At 49.6% G+C, this 22,230-nt stretch overlaps 1 protein-coding gene across 1 annotated transcript; it reads right to left on the reverse strand.

Moving 5' to 3' along the window:
* Positions 1-39: 39 nt before the first annotated feature.
* IRF7 (interferon regulatory factor 7) lies at positions 40-21,475 on the reverse strand. The gene is made up of 12 exons (XM_084630733.1): positions 21,289-21,475; positions 19,395-19,531; positions 17,345-17,507; positions 14,808-15,015; positions 13,767-13,855; positions 12,319-12,367; positions 11,144-11,341; positions 9,058-9,294; positions 7,831-8,079; positions 6,858-7,241; positions 6,361-6,479; positions 40-5,346 (listed from the first exon to the last, which is right to left on the reverse strand). The coding sequence occupies exons 2-12, from the start codon at positions 19,415-19,417 to the stop codon at positions 5,197-5,199; spliced, it is 1,869 nt and encodes a 622-aa protein (XP_084486859.1). The 5' UTR covers positions 19,418-19,531; positions 21,289-21,475; the 3' UTR covers positions 40-5,196.
* Positions 21,476-22,230: the final 755 nt, after the last annotated feature.

Genomic DNA, 22,230 nt, shown 5'->3' on the forward strand with positions numbered 1-22,230 from the left:
TGGCGGTGTTGTGCAATAAACAATTTCTACCCACTGGAGGACAGTGGAATGTCAGTTTATTTACACAGACACAAGAGGGGAAAAGGGCACTTTTCCTGCCCGTGCTGATGCATAGATGAGCAATGTGAACAGAGAGCTTCGCTCACATCAGTAGCTGAAAGGTTTGCACTACTCAGAATACACACAAAAAACTGGCACAATGTATAAAAACTGACCTGGTGTTAGAAGAGAATTACAGTTGGCCTCAATTACAGTTCTAAGAAACATTTCTTAATGAAGACGGAAAGAAGCTTTCAGATTTTGTGATCCCTTCAACATTAGCAGCTGGAGCCAAAGCCCACTGAACCCCTTTGGAAAGGCTCCTGTTAAGCTTTGGATCAAGGCCCTGTTTCTTCACTAAGAAACAATATTCACCTTATGCCTCTTAACGAAGAACCAGAACTTCCGGGTCTTCTGATTTGCTGAAAGCATGATTTGTGTCAGGAGCTATGCCAGTTTACAACCTCTGGGGAAGCAGCCTATTTATTCCATCATATGGGAAGTAGCAGTAATTAACCAAGTATCAAAAAGTACACTACAAAAATCCATATTTAATTAACACACTCTCACTGATTGCCTCCCAAAGGTGCAGTGCAGAGGCTGATCCATGAAATTTGATTTTCTGGCTTAGTATGAAGCAGCTGGTCATTAGTGTCCTTTTATTTCCTACTTCCTTCTGCAGTCCAAGTTGTGGAGAGAAGGAAAATGAAGGGCTTTAATGTGTTGCTTTGTGTGGAACTCCCATGATCACAACTGAGGTGTGAGAGAACACAATCAATCCCCCCTGTACCTGTGATGCGAGTTAGGCAATTTTTAAATCAAATCACAAGGGTCGTTTTATTAAAAAGGCAAAATAGTCCGTAGCACCCAACTCAGATCAGCTTGGCATTTCAGGGCAATAGCGAGAGGCCCTTCTACTGTACAGCTTGTACTGAGGCTGCCTCCCTACCCAGTTTGTGTCCACACACGCTGTTGGTAACGCAATCATGTTGGATACACTGTGCTTTGATTTTTCTCATGAGCATCATTATCAGGCTATAACTAGGTTCTGAATGGTCCTTCCTCCTTACAGCAGATAACGAGGAAGGACCATTTAGAACCTAGTTATAGCCTGCTTCTGAAGGACTGGCTTGTGACTCATCCATCCCTCCCACACACCGCACTAACACTGTGAGACAAGTTACGCCCTGTCAGGCTACAGTCTCGTTAACCACTGAGTGTTCTCGGGCTGTGCAATCCTCTCCCAGTGAATGCAATGCCTGCTCTACAGCGAGTGCAAAAACCCTCTGGCTGCATGAGACATGACATTAGAAAAAGGCATATTACTAAAGTCAAATGCTACTTAAAGCCTTCAACACCTGAGCTAGAAGGCACCAGACCTGCTGCTGCTCCATAGAGAAGAGGGAGAAGGGGCTTGGCACATCTTGCCAGTTGCGTGTGGGGCTGTTTTCATGTCTCCCTCCTCTTGCCCTTGTCTATCTCCTCCTCATGCTATAGGCAAGCAGCCCCTTGAGGCTGATTCACCTCCCCCTGGAATCATTTACTTTGGCCACTGAATTCAACTGGAGCCAGATTAGACTCCTAAAGCCTTTCTGCTCGTGCTGGAACGACTTCTGTGAGGCCACCAGCAGCAAAGACCAACCCACTTGTGGTGTAAAACTGAACTCCAGTACAAGATGTCAGGAGAAGAGCCCCTCTCCATTCTCAGGCTGGCTGGGAGAGGGCTGGACTGCCAGACCAACTGAATTACACCCTAGCCCATGTAAAGGGATTTGCCTCTATTTGGAAGTCACAGTTCAGCTGCAAAGCCAAAGGCCTCGCTAGCTGCTCAAGTGCTGGTCCTCTAGGTCAGCCCCAGATTGGACCCACTCAAACAGGTGACATTCCATCCAGGAGCAGGGAGTTGTACACAGACCTGCAATCACCTACATTTACTAGTGATTTATGGGGGGCAGAGGGGTTCAGTTTGTGGGTGCTGGCTTGACACCTTAAAAGGCCTGACAGAGAGAGCAGGTGTTCTGCATGTTCTGACAATCAGGCCCTTTTAAAAAGTGTCCCAGCGGGGCCCCCAAAATCACTTTTGAAAACTTTGGCCAAAGTCCATTTGGATGAAACCCAGAGCCCTGTGCTAATAAAAGGAAGCTAAAACATAAACATGCCCAATTTACCTAAGCAATAAAAAAAACCTAGGGACAGTACCACAGTGGGGCAGGTGTTCTATAAATTATACTTTAATATTAGTGCTTAACATTCTGCCAGACCCACCAGGTGAAATCCGGGCCCCTGTGATGTCAATGGCAGGACACCCGCTGAATTCAGCAGGGCCAGGGTTTCACTCACCCTTCGTAAGGTGTGTTGGGCTCCATCAGTGCATAGGTTTGGGAAGACCTGCTTCCCTGATTTATATACGCCCCCTCCACCCCTTCTTTTTTTTTCTTAAAATGCCCTTGCCTGCTCAAAGGAAGGGCAGAGGATGAGACTTCCTGGAGTCCATTAATTTTTCTATTTAAATCAAACTTTCAGCTGTCAGTCCTTGAGACACTTGCATTTTTGAGACTCACAGCTCAGTCAGGATGACCTGTATAAAGATCCAAGCAGCCTTAAAAGGAAAAGGAGGAAGCAATTAGAGCTGCTGGTGAGGAGGCCAACCTCCGTGTGTGATACACGCACACAGTGCGATGACCAAGTGGATTGCCACTCGTTTACGGCCTCACTCACCCTCAGTTCCTAAACTCATGGAATGCAAGAAATTTCAAATGACATATCACTGAAACTACCCAGAATCATATTAACACAATAAATATATACAGCTCAGAATTGTGGGCAGGCAAAAAGAGGAAGATAAGCTCATCTCCCTCTTGCTGCTTTCCACAGATGCTCAGTGCTCAGATAACATGCTGATACTCAGGTGTCTTAGCAATAGCAACCCCTAAGCTAGGGCAGGGAAGAGTCCTAAAGCTAACATCTGTAGTTGCTTTTGGAGGAAAACAACATCCAGTGTGCAATGTCAGTTTCATACAGGTCTCCTGTCAGAGTCCAGCCTGCTCGCCTGACAGTAGTCTACAGCAGTTGGCCTTCCCCTACTGCTCCAGTGTTGGTCACGACCCAATGTCTTATGACCCATCCCGCCGCACAAGCGGCGTTGCTCTGATCACACATCATCGCTGTGGCCACTAGCGCAACTGTTCACATGGGCAGAGCACCGGTGGCACTTAGTGCCCGTGCGGCTGTTTGAAAGGCAATTAAGGTGTTGAGATTTTGGCTACACTGCAGTTAAAAAGAAAAAAAATAAATAAAAAAGCACCCAGCCTACACTCTGGGTGCCCCTGACAAGCATTCTGAAACTGTACTAAATAAATAAATTACCAAAAAAAGAAGAAGAGGTGCAGGAAATAAGGAGCATGGTGTAGTCAGCCAGTGAACCATAGTTTAAGAACTGCTGGCCTATGCCCATTAAAACAACAGGTTACCCTGAGCATGTATGGTTAGGAAAGTGCCAGCTTTATGGATCTGTGCTTATGTATGCTGTGTGTTCATCAGATGACAGCAGGCCAGCGCATGCGTGCTGTGGTGTCCAAGGGAAGCGGGACAGAAAAAGGGGTAGGGTGGCGGCATGTTTTTCTCTTGTGTGACTGTGCTTTGTGGGGCAAGAAGCTGGCAAAGAATGAAGTGGAGTGTTGTCGGTGTGACTTGGTTCAGGCAGTGACCGCCCCCTGCTCAAGGACGACAAGGAGTTGTAGGGCAAATGGGCTCATACAACATGCGCAAGGCCGAGCGCGGCTGGGCCTGCAAACTGAACTCAGGCAGAGTGTGGAGAGGTTAGAATACAGCGTTCGGCGCTAAACTTTAATTTATTAGCCGGGCACATTTGGGGGAGCAAGCTACTTTGGAATAGGACTGATCCTGCTCCCAGGAAAGTCAATGGCAAAATTCCACTGGGAGCAGGACCAGCCTCTGTTGTGGCTTCCGGGCCTCCCCTCCGCTACACTGTTCAGGGTGTTACTCATTCTCCTCGTTCCCCTCTCAACTCATTGGGGTAAGGGGAGGGCCTGAGGCATGGCACAGCTGTTTAAAGCAGCCCTCCTCGAGCTTGCTTACTTCAGCCGTCTGTATGCTACTTGGGCACAGCTGACGTGCCTAGCAGATCTACTGAACCATGGGTGCTTCTATTTCACAGACCTCTGACAGGCGAGCGCTTGAAAGGGACATAGCATGAGGAGAAAGTGGAGTCTGTGTCTTCTGTAGGGGCCTCTCCCCTGTTCCTAGCCCTGGGTGGGGATTTTTCCATAGTGGTCTATCAGCTGATTAAAGCCCAGATCCTCAAGTATTTAGGCTCCAAACTTCCATTCAAATCAATGGAAGTTAGGAGCTGTGGCTAAGTCACCGTCTGACGGATTAGTTCACCTTGTACCAACCCTGTGACCCCAGGAGAGCTGGCCAGGGCTACTGTACGACCCACCCCCAGGACTCCTGCTTCACTCACGTCAGCAACAGGCGCGGATAAGGATTTTTTCCCTGTCAACACCCTTCAGTCAGCTTAAAACCCAGCCTGCTCAGCCCAGACAGAGACACAAGATCATTACATTGCAGTGCTGTAGATGAGTATGCCCCACCCCCCGTCATTCCCCTCCCCGTGCACACCCTGACTTTCTTGCTGAGCTCCTGAAGCAGAGAGGAAGATTCTCTTGCTTCTACCTTCAGAGCACAGTGTCTGGTACCCTGCTTATTTCAGCTGGAGAAAAAAAATCTCTATTTTCAATTGGTGGCCCTGAGTAGGGAAGGCTGAGCTGTCTATTTCTGTAATATCTGAGCACCTCACATGCATTTATCCTCACAACAACCTTATGAGGTAAGGAATTGTTCCCATTTTACAGATGGGGAAAGTGAGGCCCCCAGCTGCAGTGACTTGCCCAAGGTCACTAAGGAGGTGGCACAGCATGGACTGAACCCAGCTTTCCTGAGTCCAGTGAAGTGGCTAAGCCACAAGGCCACCCATCATCTCACACACACACTTCCTGATGGGGGCAAACTGATGCCAGTGGGCAGGGGAAAGGCAGAAGTGTTTTCAAAGGCAGGCCAGTCAGGCAGAGACCTAGGCAAGGATGGGCCAATGCTGCTCTCCCACGTGCAGATCAGATCTTAGGGAGGGGAGGAGGTTCAGTCAATCTGCATATTGTACTGCTCAATGAGGTCATACAAGCTGTTGAAGCAGCTTGACACCTGGAGGCTCACGTTCCCGCTGTTCAGGGACGAGGCTCCCTCCTGCAGGGCCATGTCATGGACATACTCACAGAACTTGGGCACCAGCTGCAAGAGAGAAACAAACACCCCTCAGGAGGCATTCATCTGTGCTGCCACATTGCTATGCATTGCCTCTTTTGAATGAGCCACGTGAATGGCCCCGTCAGAGCCTCCATCTGTTCCCCTGCCCCAGGGGGTGACTGCTGGGGGAGACATGCTCTGTCAGCAACGCCCAGAGACAAGGAAGTGAGGGCTTGCGGTGCAAGCGTGTGGCAAGTGCATCTCTCACCTATGTCTGGCAACCCCAGATTCAGCCCTGTGCTGGCTGCAACAGCCTGCTGTGGGCTTTGCAGGCATGCAGAATAGCCAGGGTACAGGTCGGTCTTGGCCACAGCTTTTCTGTGCCTGATCCACCTCTTCCTTCCTTAAACTTACACTCTGCAGCGAGGGCTGCTGTGAAAGCAGCATAGGGCTGGCTCTGTGACTGGACCGAAGGGGTTTCTGCACTGGGGCTATTCCCTAGAAGGCCCTTATGCCTACGCTGCAGCCCCATCAGATCGGTCTAGGTTCTCATCTTGGTACCCGTCATGGTAGTGTCAGAGTGCTAAACGGTATGCGTTCCCACCCCTCCCAAACAGCGGCGAGCCAGGACTGGTCTGTGCATTGGCAGGGCTCACTGGAGGGGAATTTGGATAGTCAAAGAGGACTAATAATTAAGCTAGAAAGAGATGCTTAGTTACCCTCCCAGGACTGTAAAGCTTTAGAGGCAGAGGAGGATTCTCCACTTCTTGCCATGTGGCTGTGAAGCTGAGTGGGTGGGGGGGTAAATCTCTCCCCGCTGGTTACTCAGGGATCTCCACTCAAGCATTAGCTCCTCACCAGCTACATGGACCCATGGCCACTCCACACAGAAGAGGGGCGCAGCCTCTTAGCGGCTGCACGTCAACACTGAAGTCAGTGGAGCTGACCATCAGTGAACAAACACTAACCCCTGAACCATCCCACCAGAGACGAAGGATGCTTGGCATTTAGCCATCACTTCCCTCCATAGCGAAGGGAGAATGATGTTTCTTGGCTCACCTTCACTAGGATTAACATGGCCTCCTTGGGCTTGGATTTGGAGAAGCACTGCCCAAAGCCAAGGTAGATGGTGAAGTCGGGAGATGCAGCCCTTTGATGTTCCTTAAAATCCTTCAGCTCTGCAGAAGGAAACAGGATGGTTTTAGTAGCACAAAGGACAAGGCAGGCATTGGGGTGGCTGGATTAAATAAACTGCCCTGGGATGGTCAGGGGACGGTGGCCACGAGAGGAGCTTTCCGATTAGAAGATTCTGGGGCTCCCTCACCCTTGCTCCTGGCCATTCTCTCTTCTCCCCGAAGTGCCCAGGCAAAACCTGGAGCCCAGTGCTTATGCAGGCTGGGCTCCGGCCCTTGGTCAGCCTATGCACCTCGACCACACTGGAGCCCCATGGGGAAAACGTATGGTAAGTAACATCTCTTGGAGTTTCTCTCAGCTAATCTAACTGCTACCCGTAAATCTGGCCCCATAGAGTAAGCCACACCCGGATGCAGACTCACCCTTTGAGAACACCTCATAGTCGAAGATCTCCATCTCGGTGCCGCGTGGCAGCAGCTTGGGCTCAGGGCTCTGAGCCATGTTCACCAAGTGCCTGGAGAGGGCCCAGAAAACCTTGCACTTATTCAGGCGCTTGGCATAGATCTTCTTGTGCTTCTGCTCCAGCAGCAGTCCTGTGTTCAAGAGCAGCTGCCTGGTGAACTGGGCCTGCTTCTGGTCAGACAGCTCATCTGGGCTTGGGAACTGGACCACCTGTGTGCAGCTCGGAGCAAAGGTGGGGTCCTCATTATTGTATGCGAAGAGGCAGCTGCTGGTGGCCACCTGCACCTCGTGGAGCGGCCTCCCTCGGTAATAGATGGTGATGTCCATAGTGGGAGGAATGGTTTCTGCAAGAGACGAGGGAACGCTTGGACTATATAGGGCCTGACGGGAACAGGTGTGCTCTGGTTCCGAACAGGCTGCTTGCCAAGGGCCCGATGTAACGCTCACTGAAGTCAGTGAAGACACTTCCACTGACCTCAGTGGATGCTGGATTAGCCCCCGACATGCTGAGCCCATCGTCCCCACGCCCGGCTGCCACTGGTGTCCTTGTTGGGAGTCTCAGCAGAGCATTTGCCTGAGCGTTATGGTACCTGTCCATCCCTGCAGTTGGTCCCCCATGGAACTTCCTGGATCCCCCTCTGCAAGCGGAGACGGGGCTGCGGAGATGGGGGTGGGGCGGGGTATCTATTTCAAACCTGAAGCCGAGATGTCTCAACCTCCAAGAGAAGTGAAGAGGGCCCTCTAATCTAGGGGTGGGGTGGGAAAGGTCGGTGCCATTCAGTTCCAATAGCTGTGTTTTCCTAAAGCTTTGACAAGTCTGCCCCAGCCCTTGTTCACCTTCAGAGGGAAGAGGGAGGGGTGGGTGACGGATGTACTCTGTGCTTGGGGCAGGTCTCCTTCCCTGGGGCAGGCAGCTGGGGTGGCGTCACTGACCTGTATTGTTCTGCGATGGCACTGTGTTGGGGGGAGGAGGATGCTGCTCTGGGAGAGGGGCGGCCAGCAGGGTCAACCTGTTCTGCTCGGGGGCTGCCCACTGATTCGCCGGCTGGTGATAACTGTTCTCTCCCGGGCCATTCAGCGTTTGATAGATCACTGCGTTTCCTGCAGGCGCTTCGCTCGGGAAAGTGCTCTGGACGCCCGCGTGGTTATTGTAGTGAGGTCTCCCTGCAAACAGGACTTCCGCTAGGATGGAGAACAATAGGCTTGTGAGACGGGTAGGCAGTAACGAACCCGTTAGTTTCTGCTTAGCGCCGCTCTTTTCACCCACTCTCTTCTACAGTCCCTCCTGAAAACCCCCTGCTTTGAGCCCTAAACTGTCTGTCCAAAGGAAACAATATCATCATTCTGCACAAACGACAGTACTGCCCAGATGCCCGCACAGCGTCACTGCTCGTTGTTTTGCTTTTGCTGCCTCCCATCCTCCACATTTAGACTGGAAGCTCTTTGGGATAGAGACTGTCTCCCGAATGCCCCTCACGTCCTGCTGGTGCGGGATGAGTAATTGCAAGGGAATTGGGGAAGTTTTAGATCTAGCAAACAGCTTCATTTCGGTGCTGAACGGGAGCTGAGCTCTTCTGGCAAACTGGCTTCCTGTGCGGGATCAGCTCTAAGTAGGCTTGGCAGAGCTCAGTGTTTATTTCTGAGAACTGGAGGATAATGGCGATTGTTTATTTTTAAGCATTTCCCCCCTCCCCTCCCCTCCCCCAGTTTAAATGTTCACAGTTGTGGGAAGTGATTGGAGGGGGTCAGATGGCAGGGCAGGCCAGGCCAGGCAGTAATTCTTTAACGACCGACCTTGATTTCAAAAAGCTAAAGCTTTATAACTGTTAGAACCCGAATTGTCAACCTCACTGGTCAAAATGTGCACAGCCCATAGCCCTAAACCAAACTCTCATGAATTGTTCAGCAGAGGAAGAAAAATGCTGCTTCTCTGCACATTTCAATTTTTATCGATGGACTATTTATTCCTCGGTTTGTGTGTAGAGTGAAGTCGACGATTACCGACATTTACCGATAAAAATCTAACCCTCCGAAGCCTAGTTCCATATCTGCTTCATTTGCTATTGGGGGGAGCATAATCTTCCAATGATCCGACAAGTCTTTTCTGTCTCAAGTGCCTGTTTACACCGGCCAGCTCTCAGATAATGGGGATATACTGACCTGCACTATTAAGAAGCTGACTTATGCCAGGAACTGTTCTGGATGGGAGGGGCTGCTGTAGAAGTGAGGCCGCAGAAGGGTCATAAGCATTTTGCATGGGTTGGGTCACCCACTGGCCAACGGGTTGGTGATAGTTCTCCACTGGTCCATTTGCCGCTCCGCTCCCCTGCGGTGGGTAGCCATTTTGGCCCATATGTTGGTTTGGATAGCCTTGGCTGTCTTCATATGGTACTTCCCCTGATGGAGGGGGGGAGGGGGAAAGAAACCCAGTGTTAATTACCAGAGTTGGGTAAGGCACTGCAGCATGCTGGCCATTACATTAGACAATTCAATAGCTGCTGAGCGTGCTCGCTCTCTCCTTTTGGAAATGCTGCAAGATCTTCCTATTGGATAAAGCTTTACCATGGCAATGCCCTTTGCAGTATCCACCACTCCCCATGCTTCCCAACCCTCGCCTGAACCTCACTTTTGGGAATCCAAACAGGGAGGGGAGATGGATTTCATTACTATTTTGACCGACCCTGACCTCGGGGGTTGATCCACCCAGATGCAACACACCCGATGTGGGTGAGTGGCTCAGTGCAGGGCCCTTGCTGCCCGCAGCTAGCATAGGTCTGGTCTCAGGGTGGGCAGGGTGAATGACCCTTGCCGTTTGTTTTAGTTTTATAGAAATGGCCCCAGAGCTTCCCAGCCTGAAGGTCAGACGTCTCAGAAAGAGCAGGGGGGATCCCAATCCAAAATTTGGCTTGCTTTCCACTGCTGAGGCAGGCATGGAACCTACCCAGCAGGACTCCCATGGTGTCACCAGCCCATCTTGCTCTCAAATCATCATGCAAGTCCCCAAACATAACCACCCTCCTGCCCCCAATTTGGGGCTCTTTTTATTTGCCTTCTGGTTTTGAGCCTCTCAAGTTCACGGTTTCAAGCTTTTCTCTGCAACCAGAAACTTATTTCTAATTTTTTAAATGAAAGGTGGGAATTTTGTCTCATCACATGACTCCAGGAGCTGGGGCTCTACAACAAGATATCAAATAGCCCAGGACTCAATGCTTAAAATCCTGAGAGTGGGCAACACTGTTCGCTTATGTGGGGGAGTCCCCAGCAGGAGCCAGAGTGAGCACAGCTGGCTCCTAGATGTCCTGCCAGCAGCGGGCATGCAGGAGGAAGGGGTCACAGCTGGAGCTCTAGCCTATGGGGCAGAGAATCAGAATGGCTTTTGGCTTTCCTTTCTCCTGGGCAGCCCTGGATGACTGTGTGGGGAAGGGGACTAAGTCCTTTGCCAGGCTTTCCTCCAGGACCCACACCGTGCTAGTCAAACTCCTGTCCTGCTTTCCCTACAGCTCCCATAGCCCCACAGGGAAGAGAGCAACCTCTCTCGCCCGTAATGCGGCAGGCAGCCAGCAGGGGTGCTGCTGAGCAGCTGCAGGAGGGAAGGGAGAGTAGCTGCTCCCCGTCTTTCTGGCTCACATCAGAGCTGCTGAGGGAGATGCAGTGGGCGTTGGCTGGGCAGCAGCATTCCCAGCACCTTGCTGCAGCAACCGGGCTGACACAAACACTGCATTGCAAAGTCACATGATGCTGCTCAGGGACACATGTTCGTTGAGAACCAAGTACGCATTTTCTTCTATGCAGTCGCCCTTGGCGCACAATTAAGAGCCTCAAGGGCCACAGGGTGGGGGCGGGCAACACCCCTGCTTTAGATCCTCTTCATTGTTTTTGCTTGGATGCCGTACAATAACCTGCCACTTGGTTTCTGAGCTGAGTACGTGGGCTGGAGCAGCTGTTGAGAGGGATACCTCCTAGGCACCTCCCTGCAGCCCATTGGTTTCCTGTCTGGAACTGCCCACGCTGTGGGAGGAGGCTCTGCTGGCATGGGACGGTGAAGAACCACAGCTCTCGACGAGCACATCAGAAGGCAGGGCAGGATTCCCTCACCCCTGGAATACAATGGGACTGTCCCGACGCTCCGCACCCAACATTTCTAACACAAGCCTAGGAAGTCACTGGGAGGTCCAGTGAGAGCCAGCTGTATTATGAAACGTAGGTGCCTCTGGGTACAGCTCTGCTCTTTGGGGTCTCAGCCTACCTGAACCTCCATCCAGAGCCCACGGCAGCTGCTGCGGGCTGCAGCCACTCTGGGTTAAGCTGCACTGTTGCAGAATCCACTGGAGTATGTCGGGGCTGCACTGGTAGCTGTTTGGCACCAAATTATTGGTGGTGTAGCCTTGGGACAGATTCCTGCCAGGGTCGTAGGCTGGCCTTTCGTTCTGCACGCTGTCCATCTCTGTGGAGCAACAAGAGCCGAGGACGGTCTCAATCACACGCACGTCTCTATGCCTGTCACAAGTTTTTTCTCATGCACCTCTCCACCTGTCCCACTAGAAGCTGGTTTTCCTCAGGAGTTCACTTTGCACGGTGGAAGCCTGCAATAGCCCTGCTCCTGCCCATGGGGTTTGGCTAGGACCTCACCATGCTGGGCCAAAGCGAGCTGTTGGGGGTGTGACACTGTTGGCCAAGGTCTGTCTCCCCAATGACCTTGGCACCACGGTTGAACCTGCCCGGGGCTGTTGCCCCTGATGGCATCACGCAGGGGTTCTTTGGCAGACTTGTTGCCACAGACCCACCAACTATGGGGCGGTGTCTTTGATAGCTGGGTTAGAAATTGATCTTGAATAGGCTGGTTTTAAAGGCAATCAGACCACAGTTCAACTACTGGGCACTGAATCTGAACTGAACAAGGATTAAACTTGACTGCTTATTCGAGCAAAGGTTTATCAGCTCCGCCATATTGTTATTCTCTCTTATCTCCTTCCCAAGCATGTATTATGTTTATTCATTCCTGTTCTATTTGATTAGAATTAAATGCAACACCGACCTTCCACCAGAATTCCAGACAAGGTGGAAAAGCCGCAGGGCTATTGCACTAGGAAGCAACGACTTTGATTCAAAGTCTGTATGCCTCAGGATAATTTCCTGGCTAGTTCATCCTGCTTCCTGCCCCAGGGCATGTGGAAATGCTGAGAGACTCAACCAAGGTGCTGAACAGATCAGTGGCAGAGCAGGAAAGAGAACCCCAGGCTCCCAACTCTCAATCGAGTGCCCAAGCCTTCAGTAAAGAGATCCAATTCAATGAACAAACAATGGAGGAGCATAGGGCCATATGCAGCACCACGGTTTCTATTCTGGGTTTTATCTTCCGGAATCCAATCATTTACACTTTAAAAAAACAAAAACAAAAACAAAAACCAGCAAGTAACTTACCTTGGGGAGGGTTTTCCAGCGACATCTCCAAATCTAATTCTATCTGCGGCTGCAAAACAAAGCACCCAAGACCATTTTCTTTGTGTTTTATTGGATTCATCATAGAGATATGCGTGAGAAAGTGCATCAGTGAAGCAACACCCCTACAATTAGCTGGGCATTTCGGCACCCGTTCACAGAGAGGCTTTGACCAGCGAAGTGGATTCAGCCATGGCCTCATTCTGTTGCTAGTCTTGCTGCTTCCCAGTGGCCCAGCAGCAACATGCAAGTCCCAGCTAAGGCCAGCCTGAGCCAAGGAGAGTGGCTACTCAGATATGCAGGCAAGCCAAATACGCTTTGCGTTCTTGACTTGAAGACACATCCAAGAGGGAGGGGCTGAGAACCTGGGAGCCTGCTTGACACAGGGATAAGCACCCCTGATGCAAATGGTGGCTTTCTTTATGGACATGAGGGTTTGTAGCTATGCTGGCATATGGCCACTGGAGGCTGGAATGGAGACAATTCCCCCCAGTGTGATCCAGGGGCCAGATTCTCAGCTGCTGTGAATTAGAGCAGTTCCACAGCGGCCAACAGAATCTTCCCAGGGTCTTAGGCCTACATGAGAAAGCTGCACCAGGTTAACTTAAAACTGATTTGAACTAAACCGCTCCAAACAACTGGGTGGAACTTATTGCAGTTTAAGAGGAGCTTATGCTAGTTTAGCTTTAAACTGATTCCCAACTGACTTAAGCTAAACCAAACCAAGATTGATTTAAACCAAACCAAAAGTGTCTGCACAAGAATTTGCCCTGGTTTAGCTTAACTGATTTTGAATCATACCCTTAGTTAAATTTTAGACTTTTTCCTGTAGACAAGGCCTTTGACAGACACATGGTTCCTGGAAGAGCTGGAGGGGAGAGAGCGTGTCCTGAATGTGTGGATGTTTTCATGCCAAAATCAGAACAGGTAATTTTTATTCCCTCCTCACCTGAATCCACTGTGTGGATGAAAAGGTTACATGGTAGCAGACAAAAGCAGTTTTCCCCCAGGCAAAAACTCTCATTCCGTTGTGGAAAACTTTTTTCACACAGTGAGAAGACTGAGCTGGATCATCTTCTGTGATTGCAGCTCAGGAGCTAGCTGTGTGTGTATTTAGATCTGGTGTTGCAAACATGACTTCTTGCAAAAAGAGATGCATGATCATTCGCCTAGCTGTTTTCCTGGGGCCAGATTCTGTCCCTGCAGGGTATAAGCAACTCCCAGGGACATTGTCTAGAGACACATTCACGTGGAGGGCTCTAGCAGTGACGTTGATTGAGTCAGAACTCTGCAACGTGGGGGTGGGGAGTTTATCCCTGTTAATTTCCCATGAGCCACTAAGTTTAGTGAAACGTTATCAGGTTCTGATGATTCCAGGGCTCCTTCAAGCTTAGCACTTCCCCAGTTTCTCCCGTCCCCAGTTCTGGTACCTGCAGTTGCTGTGGCATATGGTGATGCAGATTAGGGGCTTCTTCAGAAGGGGGGCTGATGTCTTCTTTACTGTCATGCAGGTTATTGTCTAAAAGACAACAGCAAATTACACAGGGATGGGGAGGAAAAAACCAGTGGTTTAGCAAATGGAATCTCTCACACGGGAAGTTAAGCATGATCCATAGTTCCAAGAAGTGGGATTTGCTCAGGGCTTAAGGCCCATATGTTGAAAACTCTTCACTAATTTGGATTCCCTCAAGTTTAGGAGTCCAACTGGAGACACCAAGGGCCTAACTTCTCAAAGGTGACTGGTGAATTTAGGTGCCCAACTTGAGACACTTTGAAGAGGTCTAGTTTTCAGAGGGCAGATGCAGACCCCTTTCTCAATGTCAGGTCCCTTTACGGTGTTGAGTTGTGCACCCAAAAAATTAGTGAGCACTTCTGAAAATGTTGCCCTTAATGCCACCAGTTTATCCAGTTCTTCATGACCTTCTGCACACTTTGTTGGGAAGCCTTGAAAGCTGCCCTCATTTATACCTGCGTCACCATAGCCTTCACAGCTCCATTGACTTTACAGGGTAACGCGTGTGCAACTAAGTTAGAATTTGGCTCACGGGGTTTCCTCAAAGCAGAAATCTGCAGGAGAAGGGCAGTGAGATTGCCCTCGGAAAACATCCGGTACGGTTAGCACTTCTGCCCTACCAGCAGGGAGCAGCACTAAGCACCATGATCTCACGCCAACCATGTCACCCACAGTTCAGGCCACAGGCCCTAATTTTCAAGAGTATTCAGCAGCTCCCATTGACTGAGAACGCTAGGAGTTGCTGGGGGACAAGTATTTTTGAAATATTGCCCTCCCCTGCCCTGGTCACTTTTAAAGGCAGTTACCTAAAATCCCATCTCTCCCACATGACGCCACATTCTATTCAGACTGGATCTGGAGTGGTGCCAGGCAGAGAGTAAAACAAAAGAGCTCCTTGCACAAATCAGAACCATGTCTGTCTGCGCCTGTCTTCAGCCTGTATTGCCAGCATCCTTACTTTTAGTAGCCGTGGCTTTAGCGGCTGCCACAGCATCAGGGCTTGGGCTGATGATTTTATACACTTTGTGAGGGTCCTCGGAGGTCTTTGAGTTGTCCTGCATCATCAGGAACATGTTTGTGCTTCTCAGGGCGCAGCGGAAGTTGGCTTTCCACTTGGCCGGATCTTTCAGCTTTTCGTTGTACTTTCCGCTGGTTATGGCCCAGGCCTTTCCATAAAGAGAAGGATTGGGGGAGAGAAGACAGGCAGGAAGGCATTAGAGAAGGAGCAGTCTGTCAGTGCCGTCAAGCAGAAAGCCATGTTGATCTTAGCCCCACGGGCAGCAAGGCATGAAGATCTCTGTACAATTCCTTCCAAGCTCTCTATTAGCACCGTTGGTTTTTTTAAAGGATCCGTCAAGCACTTTGCCGTAAGTGTAAACCTCCTTTCCCGCCCCAACCTCCACTCAGACCACTGTGGTGGAGTAATCTTTCCCTTTTTGTTACTGTGGTCCAGGACTCAAACACCCAAGAGCTTAGAACTTGACCCAGCCTCCTCCTAGGATGCCGAGGATTCTGGTGCTGATTTTAGCATGATTTCAGACATGTGCTCTGCCTAGGTGCATATACAGTCTCCCATCATCACAGCATCTGAGCATGTTGGACAGTGGGTCTAAATACAGACATGCAGCGTACAATGGAGAAATACTAGGCAAAATCATCAGTGGATCCCATTTTCCCCCTTCCCTTTTTCTTACAAGGTACCCCCTCGATTACTGTTGTTTTGGGCTCATTCATTACAATAGGCTACTTCCCAACTGCTCTGTATTATTATTTATTATATAATGGTAGTGTCTGGGGCCCCATGGTGCTATGCACCATACAAGTATAGTGATAGGCCCTGCCCTGAATTGCCTACGATCTATTAACACAGTTCTGTCCAACTCTTTGTAACAAGCCTGAAAATGAGATCTGTCTCCTGGGTGACTATTTTTGTTTTCCAAGGCACATGCCCGTTAATTGGCTGCCACGGGAAAGATCACAAACAAAAGTTAAGCAGAATCAACTGGGAGATTGTTTTGGCCTTTACCAGCCGTGACACTGCAACTATTGTAATTTTCAGTGTGGTCAGACAGCCCAGCTTCAGGATTTCTGAGGGCTGTTGCCAGCTCAGTCTTTGGGAGGGTCTAATCCTACTCTTAGCCGTGCCTAGTGCTGGCTGAAACTGGAATTCCCATTCTGCAGGAAATTCTGAAATTTCGAGGGTGTGGGGGGGGGGGAAATCATTCTGGAACGGAACAAAAAAAATGCAAGTTTGAAATTTCCCAGGGAAGGAGAATTCTGAAATTTCGTTTCAGAAAAGTAACATTCCAAAACGTCATTCCAATCTTTTGGAAACCTTTCCCTAGCTCCCTGAGCTGCTCAGAATCCCAGCCACCCACCAGGCAGGGAGCGAGGCAGGTTGGGGAACCTGGAAGCAGGGGCTCTATGGAACTCCCCCTGGCAGGCAGGGTGTGATTAGGAACCTGCCTGGTTTCCATCAATATTTCACTGAAGTTGACACACATTCCGGCAAAATGTTTCCATTTTGACAAATCAGCATTTTCTAACAGAAAAACGTTCCATCTGAAAATTTCTAACCTGCTTGAGCTGAGACATTTCATGTCACATCTCAACACAACATTGTCCTCTCATAATGCTCAGAATTTATCTAGGAACCTTTCAATTGCCTGTAAGCTGCAGTCTGCAGGGAAGACCCCATTAAAATGTGGAAAGTCCAGGAAATTCCAGAAGGGGCAGCAGCCCTATGATGATGTATAGAAACAGTCTTTTAAATAGGAGGTATTTATTAAAGAAAATAACTGAAACAACAGGCAGAAACAAGCTTCCACGCTGCCTGAGTTCCAGCTTTGCCTTTTGTTTACTGGAAACCACGCTCTACTTAGAAACATTCAGCACATGGGGCCAGCAAGTGACTGGATGATGTACTGCAAGGGAACATGTTACAAACCATACCAGGGTCATCGGGGTCCTCCCACAGCCATGGGAATTGAAGCTGGTCATTATTCTGAGGCCTGGTGTGCATTCTGCCAAGGAACCCTTCTGTGTTCTGTTACCCTGGTGGATGGATACTCCATCGAATGAAAGGGCACTAGCCAATTACTGCCCGGTGCCACACTGTGACAATGATGCATCCTTACAATCACAGGATATCAGGGTTGGAAGAGACCTCGGGAGGTCATCTAGTCCAACCCCTGCTCAAAGCAGGACCAATCCCCAATTTTTGCCCCAGATCCCTAAATGGCCCCCTCAAGGATTGAACTCACAACCCTGGGTTTAGCAGGCCAATGCTCAAACCACTGAACTATCCCTCCCCCCAGTGCAAGGGCATCACGCAGTGACACACCATTATAAGGCAAATGTCACAGAGCAATGTCAGAGCATTGACACTGATCGTTTTGCCAGTTCTTCTTAATTAGTTACCCTGGACTGGGACTGGCTTCTGCAGGAGATGGGGGTTGGTGGGGATGGGGAAAAGAGAATCATTTGGGATCCTACCTTGAAAATCTTGTAGTCATTAGGGTTGATATCCTTCCTGGAAGTGTGTTTCCAGGGGATGCGAAACTGAGTGCGGTGCTTGTCTACCCAGCAGAGCCCCTCGTAGTTTTCACTGTTGATCTGCTTAATCAGCCACCAGGCAAACCGTAATTTTTGAGAACCCCTGTAAAGACAGAGACAGAGGTTATGCCAGGCCTATTGGCCAATGGCAGATCAAAGACCAACCCCTGCAAATAACAGCAATCGAGTAATACCAGAGCCGCCAGGGAAGACATCTGCTGTTCCAGCTAAGTGTGTGCTGCTGAAGGAAAAAATGCAGCCCAAGGAAATGCTGCCTTCTCCCTGGGAATGAATGGGGAGGACAGAGTTGATCAGCTGCAGGTTTCTGTTGCTGGTGAGCGCAAACAAGCAACAGCTGCTAGGCATCTATCAGAAGAGATAAAAGCACACACACAAGGTGGATGTGTGCAGTTATTCTGAAGAAACACGTTCACAGAAATGCTATAAATGGATTGTTAGTCAATAATTAATTAATATGAAAATTAGGTGCCTCAGTGCTGCAAACTCCGTGTGACTTGGGGCAAATCTCTATCTTCCTGGGCCTCCGTTTCCCCATCTATAAAATGGGGATGACAATGGTTCCTTTCCCTCCCCGTGCTTTTTGTGTTGTGTACCTGGTCTATTGAGTACATCTCTTTCCATATTCGAACGGGAATTATTGTGGGGAAGTCACATGGACTGTTATGTGATACATGGGCAGACCAGATGATCACAATTGTCTCTTCTGGTCTTGGAATCTATGAATTGATGAGTTTCTACAGCACTGTGATGGGGCGTCTGCCCCACACTGGCATCCAAGGGGTTAACAGGGCCCAAGGAAGGCTGCTCAAGAAGCAGCCAATAGGAGAGTGGCTGTGAAGAACAGCCAATCAAGGCCCAGCAGGCCCTTATAAGAAGAGTCGGGTCAGTTACTCCCTAGAGTGCAAGAAGGGAGGACTGGGTATCTGGCAGGCAGAAGGAAGCCTGCAGCCTGGACTGAGCTGTGTGGCTAGCAGGGACCAGAGAAAAGCTCCTGGCTGGCTGCTGGGATTTGCAGGCTGAAGCCCTAGGGAAGGACGAAGAGGGTGCTGGGACCACGGGGAAGTGGCCGGACAATTGGCTGTAGTTGCCACTGGGAAAGTGGTGGGACGGTTAGACTGCAACATTTGCCCCTGGAAGGGGGGAACGCAGATCATGACACGTCCAGAGGGCTGGGTCGTGACGAGAATGCCGCAGTCCTTGGAGTGATGAGGGTCTGGGAGCAGAAGGGACACTGGGTGAAGCACCACTGGGAGTAGGTGTACTGACCCGCAGAGCTAATCCAAGACCAGCAGGAGGCGCCAGTGTGGTGAGCCCTGGCAAAGCACCTAGCACCACTGAGTTCCCATCTCACTTGGGCCCTCTAGGCTCAGATCCTCAATGGTATTTAGGCACCTAGCTCCTGTTGATTTCAATAAGCGTTAGAAGCCTAGTTACTTTTGCAGCTCTGGGCCGTGGGCACGAAGGGAATACAAATGATAAAGAAAGGGCAGGCACTCCTTAACTTAAAATACTTCACGGAGATGTTCCCATTCCCGTTTCCTGCAGCAGACAGAAGTGGTCATATTTCACACTTCAGCAAACCTGTAATCATGACAGTACTTTTGCACGGCAGTCTCACGTCCAATTCGGCAGTTGCGCCTTCCCTTTAACAGAGCAGCTAGTCACCGGGCAGCCATGTGCCACAGTAGACAGCCGCTTAGGTGAACGACGGCGACCCTTACAGCCCCGAGGGCCAGTCTCCAGCAGTTCCTTGGCAGATATCAGCCAGGCATGGCTGCCTTTGCTGTCCGCGGGAGATAAGCGCAAAAGCTGTTGCCGTGGGATCCACTTGCTCAGGGGTGTGTCCTTTCCGGCCTGCCGGCAGCGGTTACAGCCAGATAGTGCAGGTTTGCATTACTCCCACCGGCTTGTGTACGTCACCCAGGCTGCACTGACCGCACCCGCGTCCGGCTCCCCCAAAGCCACTTACCCCTCGCTCTCGGATGCGGCCATCAGGCAGCCAGTCTTGGGTTAATTGCAGGAGGAAGGGTTGGGGAGGTCGCTCCTTTGGTACCAAACGGAATTCTTGCGGGTGAATTGGAAACCTCCAAGCAGGACCTGTATGAACTGGAGGCAGATGCAGGGAGAGTCACTCACATGCGCCGCCATGATGGAACCCCAAATCAACTCCTGTGTCAGCACCGGAGCCCTCTCTGGGGTGTGCTGACAACCACTCGAGCAAGGCGACTGGTGGCTTTGAGCCCCGAGCCAGGGCAGGGTGGACGGCGGGGAGCTCGGTTGCCCAGCAGAAACCCCCAGGAGGTGCCAGTCTCAGGGAAAGGGAGGGGCACATGCAGCTGGCAGGCTTTGCTGGCAGATAGAGCCATTCCTCTTTGTACTGCATCTGCAACCCAGGTGCAGTCCCGCAGTCCCTCCGACTAAGAGCTTACAGACTAATGAACAATTCTGCTGCTGAGGAACCAATAGTTAACCTGACTTGCTGGGGTGTTTCTTATAACGCTCCTCTCTAGCTTCCTGCTACAAACCACAAGAGAGGGAAGGGGATTCGCAGACATGCTGAACCCTCAGCCCTCCTTGAGTTTAAGAAAAATCTTCTGCAATTCATGCCACACCTTACTCTCCACTGTATTCCAATGTTACACAAGATCAGTCCCCCTTCACTCAGCTGGTACCCATCTTCAGTAGAGGAGACGGCTAAGCTATCTCAGGAGCATCTAATGTCTGGCTCTTGAGCCAACCCAATCCCATGGCAGCCTGTCTCATCCATGCAATATCAAATTCCCCTTACTGAGAGCTGAAGTGGTTCACAAGGTGAAGCCATAAGGTATTTGGGTCAGGAGATGCTAAATTCTAATCCTGACCCGATCTCTGATTTGCAGCATGATCGTGTGCAAGCTACAAATACCTCCATATGCCTTAGTTCTCCCGCTCCCACCTTTCTATACCTTAGTTTCCCATCTGTGTAGTGGGAATAATGATTCCAACCTATGGCACATGGATGCTGCAGAGATTCAGCAGAGATATTCTGAAGTGCTTTTGCAAATGCAAATTGCAATGCAAGTGCTAAGTGAGCAACTATAACTGCTGAGGAACCAGTGTAAAAGTTAGCCTGCTGTTTGGCATTATGCAGATGGGAAATAATAGGTATTTCAATCTAAGCACTGAAACACCAGAAGTCTGTATTATTCCTTCTTCCCCTGAATTGCAAACATGGTGCAAATCAGCTGAGTAATGTATTGGTGACATTCATAGAGGGAAGAAAGGGGAAGCCACAGCTGCAGGCTGAGGCATGAGTCTCGTCAGAATATATTTGGCATTTGGAGATATACTTCTGCATGCCTTTCATCTGAGGCGCGCAAAGGCCTTTGCAGATATAGGCGAACATGCCTCAGAGCACCTCTGCAAACCACAAGAAAATAGAGAGGAGGAGGAGGAGGAGAGGGATCTGCAAAGCTACAGTTCATGCACCGTCAGGAATCAAAGTGTAGAAAAGGAATTTCTCTAGCTTCCATCCTCCAGCACAATTTGCAGCACTTGCATAAAATCTCTCTCTCTCACACACACACCCTACTGCACTCACACACCCCAGTGCATGCACACTCTCACACACCCCAGTTTATGCACACTCTCACCCCTGGTGCACTAGTTACCAAGAAATCTAGCCAACGTTTGTATCTCCTGGCACCCATTCAAAACTGCACTGTTGTTTCAAGAGAAGCTACTGAAGGCAGCTTTATGGGATTGTGATGAATTCTGCTTGCTTTTTCCACAGAAGCTGCCAAATCTCTTATTTTCAATTCCCTCCTCCCACTGCTCCCCAGCTCTAATCAGTTAATAGCATCAGTAAAAAACAGATCAGTTACCTTTGCTGTTACCAGAGGATGTTACCAGGGATTTTGTGAATAGTTGAAATATCAAAGTATTTCCAGCAACGAGTCTCCCTTTTATACTCTTCTGGACTATGTCGTCAGCCCAGCACATTGGCAACAGTGTTCGCGGGATCACAGCCTGTAGCCAATCAGAGTGGACCCTGTACCAAGACGGGGGTTAATAAAACAACAACATGAAACTTCTTCAGAGCATATTTCTAGTATAGCTGTGATGATGCAAGTGGTTTCTATTGGTCCTGCCCAAATATGGCACTTCCTTTCCTGGAAATCACATGATCTTCTTGAAAGTAAAAGTTTCATTTCTATAAAGCAACAAGTTTCAGAGTAACAGCCGTGTGAGTCTGTTTTCGCAAAAAGCAACAAGGCTCTCCAGAGGTGGAAGGGCCCAGCCAATCTGCTGGGCTATGTTTGCAAATGCAAATGTTACAATCAGCAGTCTCAGGGTGTCAGGGACTTCTCCAAAGCTGTTTCTGCAGCAACAGCAGCTCCTCCCAGCTTCATTACTGGGCACTAAAATTTTCTTTCTTTCTTTCTTCATATAAGATTAAATAAAACTGAAAATGGGAAGCTTTATATATATCATTTATACAACGTGTCCATGTGTCTTGTTCCGCAATCCCAGAACAGAAACTTTAAACAGAAATCCTGGAAAACGTGAAGGAATGGAGATTTTGAAGTAATTGGTTCTTGCTTTGTTTACCCTGTTCTGCTGTAATAATTGCAGAAGTCTGTCCACAGCATTCAAAGCGGGAATCTAAACCTAGCCATTGGCTAATAACACAATACATTTTATGTAAAAGCCTCAACTTCACACAGCAATTATTAAACCTGTCTACCAGGTAAATGATAGCCTCTGACTCCTCATAGTCATTTGTGCCCTGCTGCAAAATGAGATCTGTTTTCAAGAAACTATTA

Source organism: Lepidochelys olivacea (genome assembly GCF_965140295.1).
Source record: "Lepidochelys olivacea isolate rLepOli2 genome assembly, chromosome: 6".
NCBI classification, from domain to species: Eukaryota; Metazoa; Chordata; order Testudines; family Cheloniidae; genus Lepidochelys; species Lepidochelys olivacea.

Excerpts from the sequence above, each read along its gene's own strand:
- IRF7 (XM_084630733.1), bottom strand. The coding sequence starts at position 19,417 with ATGGCCGCATCCGAGAGCGAGGG. Across the intron at positions 7,242-7,830 it reads GCCATCGCAGAACAATACAG|AAACCATTCCTCCCACTATG; the intron begins GTCAGTGACGCC and ends CGTCTCTTGCAG. Across the intron at positions 5,347-6,360 it reads CCATGTTAATCCTAGTGAAG|CTGGTGCCCAAGTTCTGTGA; the intron begins GTGAGCCAAGAA and ends TCTCTCTTGCAG.